Source organism: Engystomops pustulosus, chromosome 5 (genome assembly GCF_040894005.1).
Source record: "Engystomops pustulosus chromosome 5, aEngPut4.maternal, whole genome shotgun sequence".
Lineage (NCBI taxonomy): Eukaryota > Metazoa > Chordata > Amphibia > Anura > Leptodactylidae > Engystomops > Engystomops pustulosus.
Genome location: NC_092415.1, coordinates 189,360,840 through 189,385,616, shown reverse-complemented (window position 1 = coordinate 189,385,616; position 24,777 = coordinate 189,360,840). Strand labels below are relative to the sequence as shown.

The 24,777-nt window shown below is 39.5% G+C and overlaps 1 protein-coding gene across 1 annotated transcript in view; it reads left to right on the top strand.

Moving 5' to 3' along the window:
* LOC140134154 (mycolipanoate synthase-like) overlaps positions 1-22,848 on the top strand; it is a 29,729-nt gene extending 6,881 nt beyond the window's left edge. The window contains exons 7-10 of the mRNA XM_072154790.1: positions 10,575-10,735; positions 11,654-11,857; positions 15,547-15,728; positions 17,084-22,848. Of these exons, the coding sequence (XP_072010891.1) occupies positions 10,575-10,735; positions 11,654-11,857; positions 15,547-15,728; positions 17,084-22,546 (6,010 nt within the window). The 3' untranslated portion in view covers positions 22,547-22,848. The remainder of the gene's footprint in view (positions 1-10,574; positions 10,736-11,653; positions 11,858-15,546; positions 15,729-17,083) is intronic.
* Positions 22,849-24,777: the final 1,929 nt, after the last annotated feature.

Here is a 24,777-nt window from a genome sequence, read left to right as displayed (position 1 = left end):
TCATGGTTTGAAGAAGAATACATTTATTCCTCACTCAATCCCTACATAGCTAACATTCAGTGGTACGGTCGTTTTATCGACGATTGCCTTATGATATGGTCAGGTGAAGAAAAAGACATTACCATGTTTATCAACTACTTAAATTGTAACAATTATAACATCCAATTTACCTTTTCTTATTCTCCAACCACCATAACATTTTTAGATCTTTGTTTAACTGGATCTCTCCAAAGTCATGATGTAATATGTAGCCTATATCGCAAACCCACTGCAGGTAACACCCTGCTTCATGCACATAGTTGTCATCCTCCACATGTAGTGAGAAATCTCCCTAAAGGAGAATTCATACGGGCAAAACGCATTTGTACACAAGAGAGCCAATATGAACAAACATCTACACAAATAACACAACGACTACATGACAGGGGCTACAATAAAACTCTCACACGACGTACCAAAGAAAATTTATCCCTTAGATCCAGAGCAGATTTACTTTATACTGAGAGACCTGATAAAGTTAAAAATAACAACAATACTAATCAATTAACATTTTCCACTGAATATACCTGTCAATACAATCAAGTGATCAATATCATCAAAAAACATCTGCCCATATTATTTCAGGATCCAATCCTTTATGAAATTTTAAAACCAGGCTGCCGCTTTTCTGCCAGAAATTCTGCCACTTTGGGAGATCTACTAGCTCCAAATTTATTTTGCTCTACACAAAAACCCAACACCTGGCTAACTTTAAAAGGCAGCTTTAAATGTGGCTTACCACGCTGTTCTGCCTGCAAATATATGCAAAAGACACATGTTGTATCATCATTACAAAATAACATGGAACATAAAATACAATCTTTCATAAATTGTAATACAACATATGTAGTATATTTAATTACTTGCACAGTTTGTTCAGTACAGTATATAGGCAGTACTAAACGGAGTCTTAAAACCAGAATTGCAGAACATACTTCACAAGCCCACATTAACTCATCTACGTGCTATGAGCGTGAGCGCAACATATCCACAGTGTCCAAACACTGTAGAGATATACACCATGGAGAAACATCACACTTAACAGTCATACCCATTGAAAGGGTTAAACGCCCGAAAAGAGGTGGAGATTGGGTTAAAGCCCTCCGTAACAGAGAGGCATACTGGATACTCACCATGCAAACTCGTTACCCGTATGGCTTAAATTTAAAAAATGACCTAATGTATATATATTAATTTACAATTAGTGTGTTGTTGTCTTCATTACTTGTTGTTTTTCAATTGATTTTCATATGTTTTCCAGTGGCCTGTTGTTCCCTTTTGTGTCCGTTCCCCCTCCCTCCCTTACCTTCTGGCTCTATGACGTGACTAATTACCTGCTCGTAATCCTTTTCACTTGCGTTTGATATGCCTTTATAATGAAAGCTCACATTTACTAGAATCTTATCTATGACTAAGAACTCCTAGGAGTTCGAAACGCGTCAGATGTCTGTAACATGGTACCCCTTTTAACTTTTTTATATTTTTGATGAAATAAATAGAAGTTTTATAGCACCTATTTCAAGCCTGGATGCTGGATCTATCGTTTGTTTGTCCATGATGCACTGAATCGGCTCAGCATATCCGCGCACCGGCACCTGATGTCTTGACCACAGAGGGGTGAGCTGAATTTCTATAAATTTTTTTCTTCCTAATATTACATATTACATGTAAAGCCTCACACAAAAACAGTACTTGTCTCTGGGCTACTCCTCTCAATTATCACTTTGATCACATTTCCTTTTAATTTTATCACTTTCACCAGATTTCATTTTTTAATTATTGGATTGTATTAATTTGATTGGATTGTAATGTTTAAAATAAAAATGTTGAGTTTTTTATATGGGGGTGGTAAAAAAACAATTCAGGCAATATTTTTATACTGAACAATATGAAGGTTTTTTCTATTTTGATTGTATACAGTTTTAAATACTTTATTTTATATTCTTGATAGTGCTTATTAATCTATGGGTGGGATGGGTTGACTTCCCGATATTTGTAATCCTGGGATCCCTTCAACTATTATCGTTAAATAAATTGACTTATATTTTTCTATTCTTAGTGAAATGGGTCAATGGGGCAGATTTACTTACCCGGTCCATTCGCGATCCAGCGGCGCGTTCTCTGCGCTGGATTCGGGTCCAGCCGGGATTTAATAAGGTAGTTCCTCCGCCGTCCACCAGGTGGCGCTGCTGCGCTGAAAATCATCTGAACGCACCGGAATACACCGAGGCCGGCTGAGTGCAGGTAAGCGCGTCCCGAGCGACACATTTTCCGTTCTTAAATGCGGCGGTTTTTCCGAATACGTCGGGTTTTTGTTCGGCCACACCCCCTGATTTCCGTCGCGCATGCCGGCGCCGATGCGCCACAATCCGATCGCGTGCGCCAAAATCCCGGGGCAATTCAGATACAATCAGCGCAAATCGGAAATATTCGGGTAACACGTCGGGAAAACGCGAATCGGGCCCTTAGTAAATGACCCCCAATGTCTTAATAACAAATGGATTCCATAATTTGAAAATGTTAATATAAAACCCCTAAAACATAATTTTAAGAAATAATCACTTTACGATGTGAATATTATTACAGGCGGTCCCTACTTAAGGACACCCGACTTACAGACGACCCCTAGTTACAAACGGACCTCTGGTAATTGGTAACTTACTCTACTTTAGCCTTAGGCTACAATAAACAGCTATAAGTTACTAAAGGTGTCTGTATTGAAGCTTTATTGTTAATCCAGGTTCTTATGACAATCCAACATTTTTAAAATCCAATTGTCACAAAGACCCCAAAATAATTGGCTCAGGTTACAATGATAAAATACACAGTTCCGACTTACATACAAATTTAACTTAAGAACAAACCAACACAACCGATCTTGTACGTAACCTGGGTATTACATTTTTATTACATGTCAAAGTAATGTTAATCTATGATAAGTCAAAGATAAGCGCCATTTCCATCACAAGTTATTACTTTTCCTTTTTTCCTCTTCAGAACTAGATGATTGTTGGGATGGAGAATGAAGATGAACCAATAGCAATAGTTGGCATAGGATGCAATTTTTCGGGAGGTAGGTGTTTTCCTTGCTCCTGTAATTTCTTACTATTGTACAATTCCTATGCAATCATTAAAAACAAAGAAAGACAAAAATATATAAAAAACTATGCCACACTGCATTCTGGGAGTGATATGATTTCAGAACTCTGAAAAAAAGTAGGAATGGTTGTTGTTCTAATATGAATGTTGTTCTAATATGTAATATCGCACTGAGGGAGAAAACACAGGAGGGGCACTGCACTTAGGCGACCCTTGATTTCTAGTGGCAATACTACATGTTGCACAGAAAATGATGGGGGTACCGACTGGTTGAATGCTGTGGCGGTGCTCTAGCTCAAAAAAGATCCATAGGAATTCAAATAGAAGTTCAAAAGAAAAAGAAAATAAAGCTGGCACTCACCGAGTTTAAAAGTCCAAACTTTTATTCCAACATGGATAAAAACGACATCGTTGCAGGGGGGGAAGTAAGAAGGCTGCAGGAGCCCACAGAAGGCGACGGTCCTGCCTGACACTCCGGCGTCCTCACCTGTACCAGCGCGAAACGGACCGTCACCTTCTGTGGGCTCCTGCAGCCTTCTTACTTCCCCCCCTGCAACGATGTCGTTTTTATCCATGTACAGGTGAGGACGCCGGAGTGTCAGGCAGGATTAAAAGGGTTGTCCGAGTTCTGAAAAAAAACTCAGGTAGGCCGGGAGGGGGCTGCTTAAAAAAATAAAGTCCTACTTACCTTCCGGTGCCCACTGGTATCCAGCGCTGCTGTCGCTCTGGTCCAGGCGCCATGTAAACAAACATGGCCACCGGTGCAGCGCTGGACTCAGCTTCCGGCCAGATCCGACAACCTTCCTGCCCGCATACATATGCAACACCCTCGCCGATGCAATGGCGAGGTAGTGCTTGCGAATACGTCCCACTTGCATATACCCACATGATACTACATGGTCCTGATAGGGAAAAGGGTATGGCAGTGGTGAATCCTGCCTGGCAAGGCAGAGGTTAAGTATTTTGTATGATGCAAGATGCTGTTGTCCAATGTCTGTGTTACATCCTGTCCCTGTAAGCTGAGATGTGATTGGAGGAGCAGCCACCACCTGACCAAAGGGAGGTAATAAAACCTCTGGCCAGGAATGTTCTAGAGGTCTTTCTAGGGAGATTCCAGTGTAGGAGAATCCTAGAGATCAGTGAGTGAGTGAGTAATCTCTGTCTGGCCCATACCAGAGCAGGAAGAGCCTAGCCCCTGCCTCTGAAGAGTGGAGTAATAGATTAGAGTTAGTGTAGTGAGGAAAAGGGGTATCATCTTACCTTTAAAGGTGATACCTGAAGCTCTACAGGACAAGCTGAAGCTTCCTACCAGGACACAGCTGCCACCCAGCCTGCCATCTACATCCAGGCTGGTGAACTATCTCCTGAGGCTCCCTCCAACTCACATCTCAGCACTCCATCTACCTGTTAAAGGCACGTTTGCTGCAGTTCCTGCCGGTTGCAATAAAAGAACTGTAAGTTGTTTTCTTCAACTTCTGTCTCCGTCTGGTCCCTGCTAATACGGCTGCCTTCACCACCGGCACCCTGTCCATCACACAGAGACTCACCCTCCGGACACTAAAGGGTTGCCCCAGGGAGATCCGCTATAGCAGCCTCTCCCATATCATTTTCTTGCCAACACCACCCTGCTGGAGACCTGCCAGGCTGTAGGACAGCCCTCCGGTTCCCCCGTACCAAGCACCGTGACCATAGCGTGCTTAGGCCGCAACCGCCAGCCACTCCGGTACCGCGGGCCCCGGCTGACTCCAGGCCTCACCTCAAGGGCTAGGCCCCGGTGGGGGATGTTGCACATAGTGCTGTGAATAGGGACGGATAGGCGTGCCCAGCCACGGCCGGCCGGAATCTGAATCCAGCGCTGCTCCGGCGGCCATGTTTGTTTACATGGCGCCCGGACCGGAGCAACAGCAGCGCTGGATACCGGAGGGCACCGGAAGGTAAGTAGGACTTTCTGTAGGCTCCTGCAGCCTTCTTACTCCCCCCCCCCTGCAATGATGTCATTTTTATCCATGTTGGAATAAAAGTTTGGACTTTTAAACTCGGTGAGTGCCAGCTTTATTTTCTTTTTCTTTTGAACTTCTATTTAAATTCCTAATATGTAATATGAATACAAAATGTATATCTAACAGGTGAAGGAATAGAACATTTTTGGAAAGTCCTTTTCGATGGTAGAAATTGTACAAAAGACATACCCGAAGAAAGATTTTGCCTCAAAAAATGGTATGATCCTGATCAAAATAAACCAGGCAAAATATACACCAGGCGAGCAGCTTTTATAGATGGGTAAGTACATTATAATTATTTTTATTGAGTAAAATAATCATAGCAATAATAATTATAACAGCTTAAATACCTAGAAAGAGTATGTTTATCCTAATTAGCCGCCTCTTTCCAATCATACTTGTCCTTTTGATGGAGCTGGTACTGTGAGAGAATTAGCCTGATCACAAGCAGGAGACCGGCTGTTATACATAGCCTGGTCACTGGTGCATCTGCCCAACATGCAGGGCAGTTTAACCCTATAGCTGCAACAATCAAACTTGATCATGGAAGATAAGGAGAGAGACAGAGGAAGGAGCGTTACCTGTCTCCAGCCCCCGTAACGCAATCACAGGGTGCCATGACAGCCCAAGGTCTGAACATGACCTCTGTGCCAGCTATGTACTGAAGACTATTAGGCGCAGGCCATGAAATGGATCATTGTATCCCATGTGCAAGTCCTCTAGTGGGTTAGTAAAAAAAAAAACTTTAATAAAGTTTTAAAAACTAATAAAAAAAATTAGCAAAAACAATAATAAAAAATCAACAAAATCATCCTTACATATATATAGTTTTTTAATAATTTTTAAACGTGCAGTATTGACGGATCTGTAACAACCTTGGCTAAGAGGATATGATGTTATTATACCCATATTGTGAAGGGCATAAAAAAGTAAAACAAACCTCCCAAAAAAATGGAATAAAAAGTGATCACATTTTTTGGAGTTGGAGTTACCCCTAAATAGTACCAATTGAAAACTTATCTTATACCGCAATAAACAAACCCTAATAATACTCTCTTGATTGAGAAATTAAAAAAATTAAAGCTTTTAGAATATTTTAGACACAAATTAGTTTTCCCCAAAAAGGTGAATTTATTTGCTTAAATAGTAAAACATAAGAAAACCTGTACATGTTCAGTGTCTTCTTAATTGCACTAACTTACAGTATTATTTATGGACTTTTTTAAACCTTTGTGAAACCTTTTAATAAAAATCAAGTAGTGGAATAGCTGTTCTATTTTGGTTAATACATTTTTAATATTATGCTATTTTACCATAAAAATTAAGCAATTGGAAAATACAACTCTTACCCACAAAAATAAGCTCATATATCCATGTCACATATAAAAATGTAAAAAAACGTATCTCTTCTGGAAACTGAGAATAAAAACATAAAAAAACAAGTATATATAGGACAAAATAGCCCTCGTCCCTAAGATGTTAACCCTTAAAGGACACCTGTCATCAGGTCTCTGCCACTAGTTCTGTCACCTCTACCTGTTGGAGCAGCTCACAAGGATCCCATCCCAGCCTTTATCTAGTTATTTCATACATTATTCATTGTAAAATCATCTATTCTTTATCATGTAAATGAGGCTGGTCACATGGTCAGAGGCAGTGATGTCACCCCTGTCACCCCTCCCCTCTCCTCCCCCTGCTCATGTCTGTGTGTAATGTATAGTAAAGCATTGCTAGTGTGTGTGCTGCATCTGCTGACATGCTGCATCCTCCTAATATACAGGTGAGACACAGACATCAGCTACACATGAATCTGACATGTTCTGCTGTAACATGGCTGCATGGAGCTGCTGTATCTCTCCTATACACACACAGGCTGCAGGGGGCGTCAGCTCCAGGAAGCACATCATTATACAGCCTCACATCATTATACAGGCTGTCAGTCAAGCACTGGGGGTGTGGCTGTGCCTCCCACTCATGAATAGAGTGGACAGCTTGAATATGCTAATGCTTCATTGGACATTTCACAGGTCATTTGCATACAGCTTTAGGACCTCAATGCTTAGGTTTACAGGCATGTAGAGGGACAATGAAGGGATAGAGGCAATGCTCTCTAATGGCAGAATATGAAAATATATTTAGTTTAGGGGGGTTATTTTGCATGACGGGTTCTCTTTAAATCATTTGTTGTTTAGACATTAATCCATGTTACTGAGAATAGCAATTTACATGCCAATTTAAGTAAAGATGGTAGTTGTAGTGATTTGTGCTACATTTATTAAGCTCACTTGTCTCTCTTTCTCTCATCTAAATTCTATCACCTACAGAAATATTGAACAGTGGGGCACATATGCTAACATTTGCCATTTCCTAAATTATCTTGTTTTCAGACAGATCGTTTTACAACCCAAATTAGTGAATTAATAATAATCTTTATTTATATAGCACCATCAAATTCCAAAGCGCTTTACAAATCATAGGGGACATATACAGAGTACAAACATTCATATGGAACAATAGGAGTGAGGTTCCTGCTCACAAAAGCTTACTGTCAGGTTCGCTGGAGAGAATGCTGGTACTTCTGGTTCTTCTGGTGGTGCTAGCAGGGTTCTCCAACCTCCAGCGCGTGTCCGCGCTAACTCCTCCTCTCGTCCCGGGCAGCGGCTGCTAAGATCTCGCGCTGTCTAGGAGTTGTGTTCTGAACTGCTGACTTGTGGTACCTCTGCATGGTGCCTGCTATTGTGCTTGGTTATTCTGCACCATGAGGGGTTCATTCTCAGTAGTTGTCCAGCTCCTATCAGGTTCTGGAGGTGGAGTTCTGGCTGCATAAATTGCAGCCTCACTAGTCACCTGTGCCAGTGTTTGAAATCCCTTCTCCACTCACTCTCAGCATTAGGTTTGACTTGCTCTGTATCTGTATCGTTGTGACCTCGGCTAGTTTTTGACATTGACTCTTTGCCTACTGATTTTGCTATTGACGTACCCTCTCGTTGTGACTCCGGCTAGTTAACCATTCTTTTGTGTTTTATGTTTGTCAGTCTGTTTGTGTTTCCCTTCCCACACTTATCAGTGTATTTCGAGTCTTCAAGTAGTCGCCCCACGGTTTAGCATGGGGGGGCTACAGGAAGGGACAGAGGTTGGGGCGAGCTCAGGGCACACTATCCCCTGTCTTTTGTGTTACCCAATCCTAACACTTACAGTCTATGAGTAAGAAAGGTGTGACACAAGAGGTAAAGAACTTGTATAATGGGTCTTTATAAGGGAACTGTATAAAATAAATGTAATTAAAAAAAATTCTGCTGTTTGAAACAGTCATCATTTGCCATCTTATATACAAAGTCCAAGGTGAAAGTGACTGCAGAGAAGCCTGGAGCTCGTTATATATCTGGTGTTTGCCAGATAACACGTGGGAGGAGGACAAAGGATAGATTAGCAAAGAGAGAGTTGGTATTTAATGCAGCTAGCTATTGTGATAGGCTGCCTAAAGAGATGGGTTTTAAGAGCACATTTGAAACTATGGAGGGTGGGTATAAGTCTTAGAGTCTGGGGAAGGGCATTCCAGAGAATTGGTGCAACTTGGGAGAAATCCTGGAGACATACATGAGAGGTTCGAATTAAGGTAAAGATTAATCTAATCTTCAGCGAACAGCACGGGTTGGGTGATAGAGATGAGAGAAGAGAGATAGGGAGATGAAGCATTATGCAGAGCTTTGTGGATGAGGGTTATTATTTTAAGCTGAATTCGAGAATTGAAGATTGAATATGTGGTGCAAAAGAGAGTCCAGAGTCCAGCACAACCCCAAGACAGCGGGCGTGCTGCTTCAGGGTTATGGTGACCCCACAGACTGAGATGGAGAGGTTAGGATAGACTCTGTTAGTGGATGAAGTTCAGTCTTAGAAAGATTAAGTTTCAAGTAGAAGGAGGACATGATGTTAGAGATGGCAGAGAGACAGTCACTAGTGTTCTGGATTATGGCAGGGGTGGTTTGTCCAATGAGGGCAGTGTAGAGGGAAAAGAGAAGAGGACCCAAGACTGAGCCCTTAGAAATCCCAACAGTGAGAGGAAGATGAGAAGAGAAAGATCCAGAAAAGGAGACACTGAAATGGCAGTCAGAGAATTAGGATGAAAACCAAGAGACTGCAGTGTCCTCTGGGCCAATGGAACAAAGCTTCCTGAATAGAAGCTGGCGGTTCTACAGTATTGAATGCTGCCAATAGATCCAGAAGAATAAGAAGTGAATAGTTACTAGCTAACATTTACCATATGTTGGTTTTATTTTTTCATAATTTTTGAAATGTCTGGATATTCTACATAACGATTTTCCGTATATTCTATGAGATTTCAATTGACTTTTTTGGGGGGAATTTTTGTTTTAATGAGCTTTGAGACATAATGGAAGTTTCTAATATTATAAATCATACCATTTACAAATCTGCATCCATCAAACTATTAGAAACAGCTTTTTGGAAGATTGATAACCCTTTGAGATCTGCATAGTAATTAAAACAAAATGGAGGAAAAACTTTGAACACTCCAATTTCTGCAGTAATAAAAAAAGAAAACTCATCTTAAAATTAAGCTATTTCTGGCGAGTTCGCAGACACCCCACATGTGGATTTTACTTGTTGTATGGGCGTATAGCGGGGTGCAAAAGGGAAGGATGGCCACGCATTAGCCAGTTTGCCCTACAGATTTAGTGGTTTTAAGTTGGTTTGTAGGTGCACTTTTGTGAGCGATAAAATATTTGTTTTTTCCGTTATAGTTGCCATTTGAAAAAACTGTAGGATGAAGGAGTTGCAGAAAAAACATCAATTCTACAATAGATTTTTTTACTTTTTCTTTGGTGTTCACCACATACTTTAAGTAACACACTGGGGCAAATTTACTTACCCGGTTCTGTCGCGATCCCCGATCCTGGCAGTCCGACGAAGATGAAGTCAGGCGCGATTCACGTAGCTCATGTGCCCGAGTTCCTGCATCCGTTGCTTCCCCGCCAAGGTCCGCCGGAGTTCACCTTCTTTTTCCCGGTGCTTGTAAGTGCATGTCTTGCGACACAATTTGAAATGTTAAATCCTGCGCGTTGTCCAACGCCCCTCCCCCCCGATTTGTGTTGGGTGCAAGCCGGCGATGATGCGCTAAAATCCCCTGTTAAATGTGGTGCAACTCGGAAAACCCAACGAAAATGCGCTCTGCAGACCCTTAGTAAATGAACCAACTATCTTTATTCTACGGGTCAGTACGATTATGCCGATACCAAATTTCTATATTTTTGCTTTAATTTTACTCACTGTCTATAACTACTTCATTTGGGTTTTTAGAAGACAGAGCAGTTTTAACAGGATGACATACTGCAGAATAAAGTAATGACATCCCTATGGCATATACTGTTAAAGGTATTTCATCTTGACTAATATCTATTTTTTTTAATATTTATTAAGGATGAATGAATTTGATAATAAATTATTTGAATTAAGAAATTCTGAGTCTGATAATATGGATCCACAACACAAATTATTGCTTGAATGCACGTACAGAGCTATGGAAGACGCAGGCTACCCCTCTGAAAGTATACGAGGAAGTAAAACTGGTGTGTTTATAGGTAAGATATGGTACATAAAGGAGAATTCACAGTAAACAAGTTAGACCTATCCACAGCATAGGGACTAACTTGGTGGTCTCAGTGATGATCATGAAAATGGGGGTCCAAAGTACCTCCATCGGACCCCTCGTCACTCCCCGAGAAGAGCATAGCACACGGCCGCACATGTCTGTTCTGCTCCATTCATCTCTATGGAGCTGATTGGCGAGCAAGCAACTAAGGGTTCCACAAAGGTACCTCAGACCCCACCAGACCCCCAAGTTCTTTAGATCCGTGGGGATCTCATCCCTACGATGTGGGTAGGGACTTACTTGTTTCCTGGGAAAAGACAACTTTGTTTTATAAAAATAGATTGATAGAGTTGCAAAAAGGGAGACAACACATTGGGGCACATGCATTACTAGTGTGGAATTGTGCTCTTGCCTTTTTTTTCTGCTGCTCAGTGTACAAAAATCCACATACAAGAGTAGTTATATCTGACCCTCTCATAGCTACTGTAGCAATATTGACAGGAATGGAAAAAAGGGTGGATCTTACCAAAATCTTGTAGGCTATAAGAGTCAGGTAGCTTGAGGGAGTACAATGCGCCAGTGCGCAAAGGACTGTCCCCTTATAGCCTACCATTGACCCTATCTCCATGATTGAACTCCCACACTTACAGGGGCAGTACCAGAAAGTTCCCCTACCGGTGCTCAGACCTTTCCTATATGATCTGAAGTTATGCACCCTATGTAAGTGTTTTTTTTTTTTTGCAGAGGAATCTGTACTTTCTACTGAGATCAATCTGATCAGGTTTTAACACATTATAGAAAGAACAAAAAGTTGCAATATATTTACTATTTAAGGGTTCACTGTAAAAAACTGGAAAAATTATGTTCATTATTATTGATGCTCTTTAAAAAAAATTTGTATTACCAGGTCTCATGAACAGAGATGCTGACTTTATTCATAACAATTGTCCAGAAAACATCAACCATTTTAATGGCACTGGGACAGCAACCAGCATAGCAGCCAACAGGATATCCTACTGCTTCAACCTGACGGGACCATCCCTATCCATCGACACGGCCTGTTCTTCATCCTTGGTTGCTTTACATTACGCATGCCAAGCCATCAGACAAGGTAATAACTATTAAAGAATGTGAAAATAGAGAGATGATAAACTGCCAAGCTGTACATTAACACTTTCAGGTTTTTGCATATCCTTATATTTACTCCCCTCCTTATAGTCCTTAAAGGGGTTTTCCCACGAATATGTTAGGCCCTATCCACAAGATAGGGCCTAACTTGCTTATCGGTGGAGGTCTCATTAATGAGACTCCCACAGATCACAAAAACGAGGGGTCCAATGGGGTCCCCCATACCTCTGTCGGACCCCTCATCGCTCTATGAGAGTAATGGAACAGACGACTGGGCATGACCGTTCTGCTCCATTTATCTCTATGGAACTGACGGAAATTGCCAAGCACGTCACTCGGCAATTTCCGTCAGCTTCCTTGAGATGTACAGGCGGTCCCCTACTTAAGGACACCCCACTTACAGACAACCCATAGTTACAGACCTCTGGTGAAGCTCTCTAGATGTTACTATAGTCCCAGATAGCAATGATCAGCTGTAAAGTGTCTGTAATGAAGCTTTATTGATAATCCTTGGTCCCATTACAACAAAAAATGTTTAAACTCCAATTGTCACTGGGACCAAATTTTTTTTTGTCTCGACCTACAATTATAAAATATACAGTTTCGACTTACATACAAATTCAACTTAAGAACAAACCTGGGGACTGCCTGTATTATCTTTTTGTTAAATTTATGTAGATTATTTTAAAACCATAAATAATATTTTTTATTTTTGCAAAAATGAGCGGGGCAAAAAAATCCATTTTTAGAAGAGCCAATACAATTTTGAGAAATATACAAACTTTCGATCACATTTTATAAAAATGAAATGGTTGTTGAAATGGCAAAAGAACTGTGAATGACATTTGGTGATTTTGTTTTGTGTTTGGCAGATAGGATAATAATACTTATATTTGAATTCTTATTATCATTAACTTTGTTATTCATTTTTTGTTTTTTGGCACCTGTCATGTTTTAACCACAAACATTATCAAATATGATGGTGCAATATAAATAAAGTTGATTAAAGATCGTACAGATCGTAGTTCCCAAATCGTATCAGTCATCAAAAAATGACTCCATACACAGAAGTATTGGAAAGTTATTGAGCTCAGAATATGGAGAAACAGCTAAATTATTTTTTTCTTGAAAGGTTTTAATATTTTTCAAAATATTGAAATATAATAAAAACTAAAAAATGTTGGTGTCCACGTAATCGTACTTACCCAAATAATAAGAGATGTGTCACTTGGAGGGAACAGTGAAAGCTGTAGGAAAATGGAGCAACTGCGTTCTTTGTTAAATTGTGCAGCACTTGGATTTAGTTTGCATGGGATATTAAATACAGTTTGTACAATTTGTCTCACAGATATTAAACCCTCATAAAGATTTAAAATTATGGATTTTTGAATGAGGAAAGTGAAAAACAAATTAAAAAGGACATGGTCATTAATTGGTTTACCTGTTAGATGAAAGCCAATTGCCCCCCCAGGATACACCCACCATAAATGTAGTAAGCTCAACTCCTGAGCCCTCGCCATACATTCTTAACGAAACATGATAGTTTCACAAAATTGGGGAAATATTAACCCCTTAATGACCACCCTATCGGCTTTTTACGGCGGTCATTAAGGGTACTTCTTCTGACGCGTACGCCTTTCTATGGCGGTTTTCGGGACACCGGGTCTCGCTGGTGCCGGTGTCGGGCTGTGATATCACAGCCCAGACCCAGCACTAACACCCGGGATCGGAAAAACTCCGATCCCGGGTGTTTAACCCTTTACACGCCGCGGTCAAGCATGATGGGGGCGTGCAAGTGTGTCCCCCGTGGATCGGACCCCCCCGGTGTGCTTACCGGGGGATCCGATCCCTCCTGCCTCAGCCCCGGGTTCCGACGAGTGACCCGGGCTGTCGGCTCCTCTCTGTGCCGAATTCCGCCTCCTGGCAGGACCCGGCTGTGTGTAACTGAGCAAGTGTATTGCAGTGTAAAGGCTTGAATAAGCGATCGGATGATCGCTTATTCAAGCCAAGAAGTAGAAAGTGTAAAAAAAGTTTAAAAAAAAAATTAAATCTTTTTATAATATAATTAAATAAATAAATAAAATAAAAGTCCCATAATCTCCCCAGTAACACATAAAATACAAATAAAGTAAATAAAACACAAAAACACGTACATATTTGGTATCACCGCGTCCGTATTAATCTGTACAATAAATCTAAATCAATACTGAACCCGCTCGGTGAACTACGTAATACATAATATACAATTTTCCATCAAACACCATCACAAAAAATGTTCTAAAAAGTGATCAAAAAAAGTTACGTTCCCTAATATGATACGACTGAAAAGAACAACTGTTTTCGCAAATAATAAGCCCTCAACCAGATCTGACAACAGAAAAATACAGAAGTTATGGCCCTGAAAAGTTGTCAATAGTAAAAACAATGCGATTTTCTCCAATATTGGTTTTGCTCAGGAAAATTGAGCAAAAATAAGAAAAACTAAATAAATGAGGTAACACCGCAATCGTAGTGAACCATAGAATAAAGATAAAATATAATTTTTACGTTACAGTGAGCGGGGGGGGGGGGGAATGCTAACAATCCAAAATAAAAATTGATGATTTTGTTTGTGTCCCCCTTGAAATAGTTAATAAAATCTCATGAATAAGCTTTAGACTCCCAAAATAAATTATCTATACATTGTATCTCATCCCGTAAATAATAAGCCCTCATATGTTCGCATTACCAAAAAATAAAAATTTATAGGTCGTACAATGTGACAATACAAATCTGCTGTGAATGGCGCCTCCATTCATTCTATACTCGGCCGTGCGCCTGTACAGCAGTTTACCACCACATATGGGGTATCAGTAAACTCGGGAGGAATTGGGCATCAAGCGTTGCAGTGCGGTTCATCATTTAATTTATTCTGAAAATGTCAGTTTTGGCCTAAATGAATGTATTTTCCCAAAAAATTCTATAGTTTCTAAATCGCAGGTCCATATTTTTTAACCCATGTGAAACACTTAAAGGGTTAATAGACTTAATAGAAGTTGTTTTACATATGTTGAGGGGTGAACTTTCTATAGTGGGGTAATTTATGGGGTTTTACTATTATTTAGACCTCTCAAAGTCACTTGAAAGCCGAGTTGTCCCTCAAAATGTGAGTTTTGGCAATTTTCATAAAAATAAGAAAAATTGCACCTAAAGTTCTGCACCTCATAACATCCTAGAAAAATGACCGGAAGCATAAAATATCATCCCAACATAAAGCAGATATTCTGTAAATGTTAATTATGAAACTTTTTGGGTAGTTTTACATCTTGTCTGGAAACCAGAACATTTCAAACTTGGAAAATGAAGAATTTTTACAAACTTTTGCCAAATTTTCACTTTTTTTCAGAACGAAACACAAAACTTATCACTTAAATTTTATAACTAACATGAAGTACAATGTGTCACGAGAAAACATTCTCAAAATCACCCGGATATGTTAAAGCGTTCTGAAGTTATAACCAATTATCGTGAGACATGTCAGATTTGAAAAATCGAGTCTGGTCATTGAGCTGAAAACTAGTGTCGGTGATAAGGGGTTAATGGAGGATACTCTGCGTGCAGTAAATTCATTCTTGTATGGTCTATTCTAGTGGTTTTAAGTTACATAAATTTTCATTTCCATACCTTCACCAGGTGATTGTGAGATGGCGATATGTGGTGGTGTCAGCTGTATCCTTGAACCTCGCGTCTTTGTCGCCCTTTGTAAGGCAAAAATGCTTTCTGCTGATGGAACCAGCAAGCCTTTCTCCACCAGAGCTGATGGATATGGGAGAGGAGAAGGATGTGGCATTGTTCTTCTAAAATCCTTAAAAAAGGTATAAAATGTTTTCTACAAACGTTCAGCAACATCAGATTGTTATGACTCCCTGAAAGGGAACCTGTCATCAGGAGCTCTTTTTCTGGATCATCCATGTCCCATAGAGAATAGTGTACACATTGCTAAAAGGTTTTTATAATAAAAAATGTATTTTTATTATAAAAACACTTTGGCAATGTGCACAATATTCTCTATTGTGAAGCCAGAAAAGGGGATCCTGATGACAGGTTGACTTTAATGCTAGATTTTTAGTCATGTTCTCCACCCTTGCATTGATACTTCTTTTTTTAATAGATTTGCATTTAATAGAATGGCATCAACTGAAATATTCAGTAGAAACTCTTGCTCACATAGCTATGTTATAATTTTATATACTTGCTCTTGTTGACTATGCTAGAAGATGACTTTGAGATAATCCCAATGCCATTATCCATTATCCTGTCACTATTTAGTTTTATGTGAAGCACAGTTACACTCACATAGAATGCTTTCTTCCAACCAAATGCAACTTTTCGATGGCACACACTCTTTATCAAGCAGCTTGTTGCAGTTTTTTACTTTGCATATTGAACCCTAGACAGGGGTTAATGGACTGCAAGCACCCTCCACGATTAGTTGTCCTGCTGGTAACTTTATGGTTATGCTGTCTACACTTTATACACTACTATTTAGTTTTATGTCAGGCAGAATCCAAGTTACAAACCTGAGGACAGACCAGGCTGTTATGGATCAAGCCGAGTTTAACCAAGAAACAGAATCAATAAGGAGAACAGGATAATGAAGCAGGAATTCACACTTAGCAGAGCTGAACACCACTGCATACCACTAGCAAACTAGGAAGCCTAATGCTAAGACACTTTTCACTAGGGGATGATCCATGTTATTGCCAGGAAGATAAAATGGACACTTTGCACCTTAGCCGGATTAGCAGGAACTGGGGCTAGAAGGTAAGGGCAGTAGGAGCTGGCGAAAAGCAGAGGCCATGCCTGCCTGTTGATGGAATGATGGACACAGAATGCACAGACACAAACAAATGCCATACTGAATTAACAAGGATCACAGAAATAAATCCAGACCCCATTCAGTATATACATATACCTTTATATATACCTAAAACAAGATTTCTCATTTTAAATGTAAAAACATTTTTATTAACAGAAAGAATTGTCTGAATAGTAATACAATAATATAATATAATACACAGAGTGCAAGTTTTAGTATCTTCCCTCCCATGAAATAGGTGCATTCCTCAACGATAATTGATACTGTTATATGAAGTACTACTGGCAATTATTCTTAAGAAGTAATGAGTTGTTCCTTATAACAAAGTTTCCAATATCTCTCTTCACGTAGGCTAAAGAAGAATACTGTAAAGTCTGGGGACTTATAAGTGCAAGTGCAGTAAACCAAGATGGACGCTCTGCTTCTCCAATCACAAGGCCATCTCAACATCAGCAAGAAATGTTATTGCAGCACATCTACAGCAAGATAGATCCATGCTCTGTGCAATATGTTGAGGCTCATGGTACTGGAACACCAACTGGTGACCCAATAGAAGCCACAAGTGTTGGAAATGTTATTGGGAAGAAACATTGTAAAGGAATGAAACCTCTGAAAATTGGATCTGTTAAAGGAAATATTGGACATACAGAATCGGCTGCTGGGGTTGCTGGGTTGATAAAAGTTCTTCTCATGATGCATCATGAAATTATTCCTCCATCTCTACATTATTCTAAGGAAAATGGTATTAAAATAATTGAGGAATCCAATCTAGAAATTCCAACCAGTCCTGTAAAATGGCAAGAGGACAGCAAATTTGGAAGAATGGCAGGAATTAATTGTTTTGGGTTTGGTGGAACTAATGCTCATGTTGTTGTCAAACAAAATAAACAAGAATATCCGAAATATTGTTCAAAAAGATCTGTTGAAATATTCATATTATCGGCAGCTTCAAGCAAATCCCTTCAACTTTGTATTGAAGACACAAAAATAGCGTTAAGCAACGCAACATCCTTATCCCTGGAGAACCTGGTCTACACGGCAGCTTGTAGAAGAAGTCATCTAAATTACAAGTACAGAACAGGATTTCTGGCCTCTTCCTTATCTCACTTACACCAACAGCTACAAACAGTGAGCAAATATGACCCAGTAGCTAAATCCAGTCCTCATATAGTATTTGTATTCTGTGGGAATGGAGTCCTTTATAAAGGGATGTGTAAGATGTTACTTGAACATGAGACAGTGTTCAGAAAGAAATGTATAGAGATAGACAAGATGATAAGATTTTATACTTCCATTTCGGTGGTACAGTTGTTGGAGAAAGAGGCTGATGATTTCTCAAGTCCAGATGTGGCCCAGTTGCTGCTCTTCACGATACAGGTGTCATTGGTGGCTCTTCTGTCACATTGGGGGGTGAAGCCAGACTCCATTGTTGGACATTCAGTCGGAGAAGTTGCTGCAGCTCATTGTTCTGGACTTCTTTCTCTAGAAGATGCTGTTAAAGTCATATATTACAGGAGCACACTGCAATGTAAGGCTACTGGGGGAAGTATGTTGGTAGTCGGAAATCTACCGGTGACTGAAGTGTCAAAAATAATTGATCCCTACAAAGGTAAAGTGTGCATTGCTGCTTATAACAGCCCTACTTCATGCACGTTGTCTGGTGACACTAACACAATCGAAAAAATCCATGGAGAACTGATCAAAAAATATAGTAAAAAGAATATATTTCTCCACACACTCAATGTTCCTGCAGCATATCACAGCCCCATGATGGATCCTATATTAAATGAGGTAAAACAGAACCTGCGTGATATACAAAGACAAAATCTGAAAATTGATGTTGTTTCAACAGTGACAGGAAAGCCGGCATCCACAGAAGATTTTACCACCGGTAGTTACTGGGCTGAAAATATTCGTGAACCAGTTCTCTTTCAACAAGCTATCGAAATTACAGCAAAAGATAAAGAAAACACTCTGTTTATTGAAATCAGTCCTCGAAGAGCATTACAAAGGAACATCATTGAAACTTTAGGACCCAAAACAACAGTATTACCCATTATACAACCTCAACAAGAATATGAGACCATCTTTTCTACTCTGAAAGATCTGTTTACACGAGGATATAATCCTGACTGGTGTAATGTATTTGAAGATTATAAGTCATCTCCATCAACAATTCCAAGATACCAATTTGATCACATCAAGCAGGATATTAAATATGAAAAAATTAGACAAAAAAATGAAACAGCGTCAAGTCACAACCATCCATTAATACACATCATGAGTGAGGATTTCACAGAGTTCACATGTAAAGTATCAAATGAACTTACCCCCTTTGTCTATGAACACAAAAACTCAGAATCTGCCCTAATTCCAGGTGCATTCTATGTAGAACTTGGATTGGCGGCTGCAATGAATAGCTTTAAACCTAAAGTGCCTTTAAGTTTTTTGGAAATCAGTGCAACATTTTCCAGTCCCTGTGTTCTTTACCAAGACTCTATAGATCTAAACATTAAACTATGCCAAGACGGCAAAGGAAGAATTTTTGAAGTTCTATCATCTCATGTTTTTGCAAGTGGGCAAATACAAAAACATAACTGTAGCTTAAAAGAAGACAGAAAAATCTCAGTAGAGCATATTTTCCAAAGATGTACTACTATAATCAGGTCAGAATATATCTATCAGCGTCTTTCCACATTTGGATTTGAATACGGGAAGGTTTACAAGCAACTTGGTGATGTTCATTATGGAACAGATCTGAATGAAGGAATTGCCAGAATAAATGTCAGTGAAGAAGTCAGGGAAACAATGTATGAGTACCACATACATCCAGTCATATTAGACTGCTTTCTCCAAATGGCTGTTTGTGTAGGATCAGAAACCAAAGACTCCGCTATATTCCCATCATCCATAGAGGGTCTAACAGTTCTTCAGCCTCTTCAAGAAGAAATGATCATCTACATGCAATCTACAAAAACAGAAAATTATAAAGAATTATGTGGATGTTTTGCTGACAAGAACGGTTCCATTTTAGTAGAAATCAAAAGTGCTAAGATGGCATTTGTAAAATTAACCAAAAACAAACCAGAAAAACTGTTTTTCCAAGTTAAATGGTCAAAGTGTTCACCATCCAGTCATAGACCAGAAATTGAAAAAAAAATGTTTATATACTCAGACGATCTAAAAATAGGTACAAACTTATCAAACTACCTGCAGAATGAGCTGAGCTTCATCAACTTCAATGGTTGGAATTCAGATATTGAAGAAAAAACACTTCTAAATAGTGAATGTACAGATGTTGTGTTTATGTTGGGAATACAAAGAGAAAACGAACATATTCTGAACAATCTTACTCAATATCTAGTAAAGGCCTGTGAAATCTATCGACAGCTTATCCTAGCAGTAAGAAAGACAAACCCCAAGCCTTCTATTCGGACAGTGACATGGAGGACAGTTGACAATACAGTGGATGACATTAACCCTGGATTTTCTTTTATTGGAATGACAAGAACCTGTGTCATTGAAATACCAGATATAACATTCCAGCTCATTGACATTAGCTCCACAAGTCCACAAGATGTTGCAGCACTAGCCCAAGTTCTTCTTAACTATAGCCCAGAGGAGCACCCAGAGATCTGGATCAAAGATGGTTCTATTTATACCAATGAAATAACTTACACTGACACTGAAATGAGAACACAGCAAATAAAATCTTTACAGAAATCTGATAACTTCTTACTTTTTACTTCAAAACCTTATACTGTCACAAACATTTCTGCTGAGCACACTAACAAAGTTTCTGAGTTAAAAAGCAAAGATGTGAAGATTTGTGTGGATCAAATTAGCTGCCACACGGATGACTATTTTCCAGTTAGTCTTCCAAGCTGGAAATATGGGAATACTTTGTACTGGAACTCTTCCTCTAGTGATAAGCATGAACTTGTTGCTCTGGATTTTGCAGGGATTGTAACTGAAGTTGGAAAAGATGTCAAGACAATTCAAGTTGGTGATCGAGTTGTGGCTTGCTATCCAACAACTGCGACCTCTCACATCAGTCTTCCAGAGAATGTTTGCTACTTAGTCAAAAAAGCTCCAGTGATACAAAATGTTCCCTGCATCTCATATTTTGTCTTAGCCTGGGAAATTTTACACAATCAGCTGCCACGTGCAAATAATAAGCCAAAACTTGTAATTCTAACATCTGATGCAAAGTCGGTCTTATGTACAGTTTTGTCTAAGACGGCAAAATACTGTGGATGGGAACCGGTGATATCTGTGGGCAGTAGGGAGGTTGATAAGAAATGCTCTTACATGGTTATTCTTCCTACAGCTGGTGCCGTCACTAAAGACGATATTGATGGATTGCCGCTCCTTCATGATGTTGTTATTGTATCAGATACTAAAAATATGAAACATTGTCCCAATATAATTTTAAGCAGCAATCAAGATCTTCATATCCACCTTGTTCACATTTCAACTGTTTTCCAGAAAGCATTTTTACAACGGCATGCACAAGAACTGCAAAAGTGGCTTTATTCTATATCTTCAGAAAACAATATTAGTTCAAAATTGTTGATGCAACCACTATGGAATGGAGCAGAATTTGATTATAGAGAAGACAGCTACTTTAAAACTCAGGCCTTACCTGTAATTGAGCTTGACAACAGCACCATCTCAAGGATTCCTATGTCAGCCCCCAGTCTACAGCTTTTCAAAGATAATGCTGTATACATCGTCACAGGGGGTCTGACTGGTCTTGGTTTTGAAACTGTGAAATTTATTGTGAACAATGGCGGTGACCACATAGCAATTCTATCAAGAAGAAAGCCAACCCCAGAGATGGAACAACAGATAGCTGAGGTCCAGAATCAAAGGGAAACCACCATAATAGTTGCTATACAATGTAACGTTTCCTCTTACCCTGAAGTAAAGCGAGCCATTTATGTAATAAAAAGAGCATTTCCTACTAAACCAGTTAAAGGTGTCTTCCATAGTGCTGTTGTTTTTCATGATGGACTTTTGAAGAACCTGAACTTGGTTTTGTTTGAGAAAGTTCTTAGCCCAAAAGTAGATGGAGCAGTGAATCTTCACCGTGCCACATTAAACATGGAACTTGACTATTTTGTTTGCTATTCATCTGTTGCTTCATTTGTTGGTAATTCAGGACAAGCAAATTATGCAGCTGCCAACTCCTTTCTAGACATTTTCTGCCAATACAGAAGGAATCTGGGTCTTTGTGGGCAATCCATCAGTTGGGGCGGCCTCAATCTTGGAGTATTACTCAATCAGCCTCAAATTCATGAACTCTTAAAAACTAAAGGAATACTTCTTCTGGATTCTGAGGAAATTCATGAGAGCCTGAGGAAATGTCTACAGATAAATAATCCACATCAGGCAATAGTGAAATTCAACTTTAGAAACATGTATGAAAACTTTATCAAAGACATCCCGGCTCTGAGAAAAAGGCTCTATAATGTGGTAATGGAAGAAGTAAACATTTGGGAGAAAACATCAAGAGAAAAACAATCTTCTGACAGTAATGAAACAAGTGATGATTACGTTTTGTTAGTAGTGACTGAGCTTATAGGAGTGAGCCCCAGTGACATCACTACGACGACTCTTCTGAGTTCCGTAGGGATGGACTCAATGTTGGCTATGACATTACAAAGTCGTATCTTCCAAGAGAAGAAAATAAACATCCCCCTGGTGAAACTATTGGATCCCAACACAACAATCTCAGCCTTGGCATCACTTCTCGACACAAATTGTCATACAAAAGAGTTGGGTAAAGAAATAGAGGACAAGTTTCTATGATAAAACAATTGCCGAATTCTACATTTCTTATTTCACATTATTAATTGATATTATTATGCCTGCAAATTTTATTCTATTTTTTCAACTAATAATCCAGGGTTTATCAATTTAAAACCTGTTTCTGCTTAGTTTGGGAACCTGTCACCACACAAACCCTCTAAACCACAGTAGCCACAGTAGCTTCTTCTGTAATATGTACATCCCTGGAGGTGATATGCTTTTTTAGCATATTTCTAGGTTGCACCATGAATGAAAATCATCTTTTATTCTTTTGTAAGATGCAGTCAAGGAGGTGAAGCAGCTCGAGTGCATTAATATTCATCAACCTTTTAAATTTTTTTTTATTGAATATTGCCTTCAAAACTAAGAGTCAACGCTGACTATCATCATAGTTTATACGGTTGAAAAAAGACACATGTCCATCAAGTTCAACCAAGGAAGGGAAGGGATTGCATGAGGAAGAGATTTATGGGAAACAATTCTATATAACACAACCATCAATGTTATTTAGGTGTAAAAAGGCATCTAGACCCTGGGTCATATTTTGCAGTTATGTTCTGCTTTTCTTTAAATGATGTTATTTTTACAGCAGCTTTACATATAACAATTTTAACTTTGTTTTATTTCATTAAAAGTGAGACTTTGACTTGTTAGGATAGTTTTTTTAATGTTTTTTGTATATATAATTAGCAGACAAATTAAAAAATTGTATTAAATATATCTTTGTCATCTTTCCTAATAGAGTTTGTAATAGGCAGTAAGAATAAACAAACCTTTACCACAGTTTGGCACATTTACTTACCCATCCCTGTGCGTTCCCTGAGGTGCGTTGTCTGACGAGTATGCACAGCTGCTGCGATTCACTAAGATCGTGCACCCGATATCCTGCATGTGTCGCTCCCCACTCAGGTCCGCAGGAGTTCACCATCTTATTACCGGTGCACGTAAATGCATTTCTTGTGACACAATTTAAATGATAAATCCTGCGCTCAGTCCGAATCAGTCGGATCGTCCGATGGCCCGCCCACCGATTTGTGTCGCATGAAAGCCGGCGCCGATGCGGCAAAATCCGATCTCGTGCGACTCAATCCCCTTCTAAATGCGGTGCAAATCGGAAATGGTCGGAATAATCGCCGATAGTGTGCTCTGCGGACCCTTAGTAAATGAGCCCATATATTTTAAGTTTCTTTTCTGGAGTAAGAGGATATTCAAAGGTGCATCTAGCACATTACCAGAGAATTTTATACTGCCATGAAGTAAGGAGGAACATTTCCATTTTCAAGTGTCAATTTTGCTAAAAAATCTCTGCAAATATAAAGTCCAGATACATAAGCAGTGAGTAAAGGACTAAATATTTTCCACAAAGCAAAAGCTAGTGGGTACAGGTGACTGCCTCCTAAATGGCATCTGAAGGTATTGGGGCAGATTTATCAAGCTGTCTGAATATCAGAATATTTCTAGTTGCCCATGGCAACCAATCACAGCTCCCCTTTAAAATATTCATGAGCACTGGTAAAATGAAAGCTGAGCTGTGATTGGTTGCCATGGGCAACTAGAAATATTCTGCCCCATTGAGAGAATGGGTGACAAGATGGGAAAAAATTTCCTGGACATTAGCCAGGAATATCAACTTTTTCATGCTATGTAAGCCAGAAGTTGGCGTTCAAGACATGATAAATGCCCCTATGAATGGATTTCTGTGGACATAACCACTGGGCTGCAAGGAGCTGGACATTTGCCTCAGTCCTGATTTTAGAGTGTTTCCCCTCATGTAAAGCTCAACATTTCCTCAGAATTTTTCAGGCGACTTCACAGACAGGTGTGTTTCCAGTACAGCACCAAATTTTGTGGACATTTAACGCAGAATTGATCCACAACATTCCCATGTTACTACAAAAGGTATGCAAGTAAATTGGTGAGTATATTTTTTCTTCTGGGGACACTGTCAATGGTCTTGACATTGCTCGGAGATTTTCTTGTGTGAACTATGACTGAAGGCCTGTTACTTAAATGCTAACAACAATTTACAGCTGTAAAATAGTTTGTGAATTGTGTCATATGAGCTATCGATGGCTTCTACTGCTGTCTACTGCTGTATACTGTTATCGGGACAGATAACTGGATGCGCAATTTACGGCTGGATATATTTCCCGATGGATGCCTATGAGACCTGGCTGCAGTATGGCACGAGGTAAGTGTGGAAAAGATAGAGCATACTCTATCGTTACCCG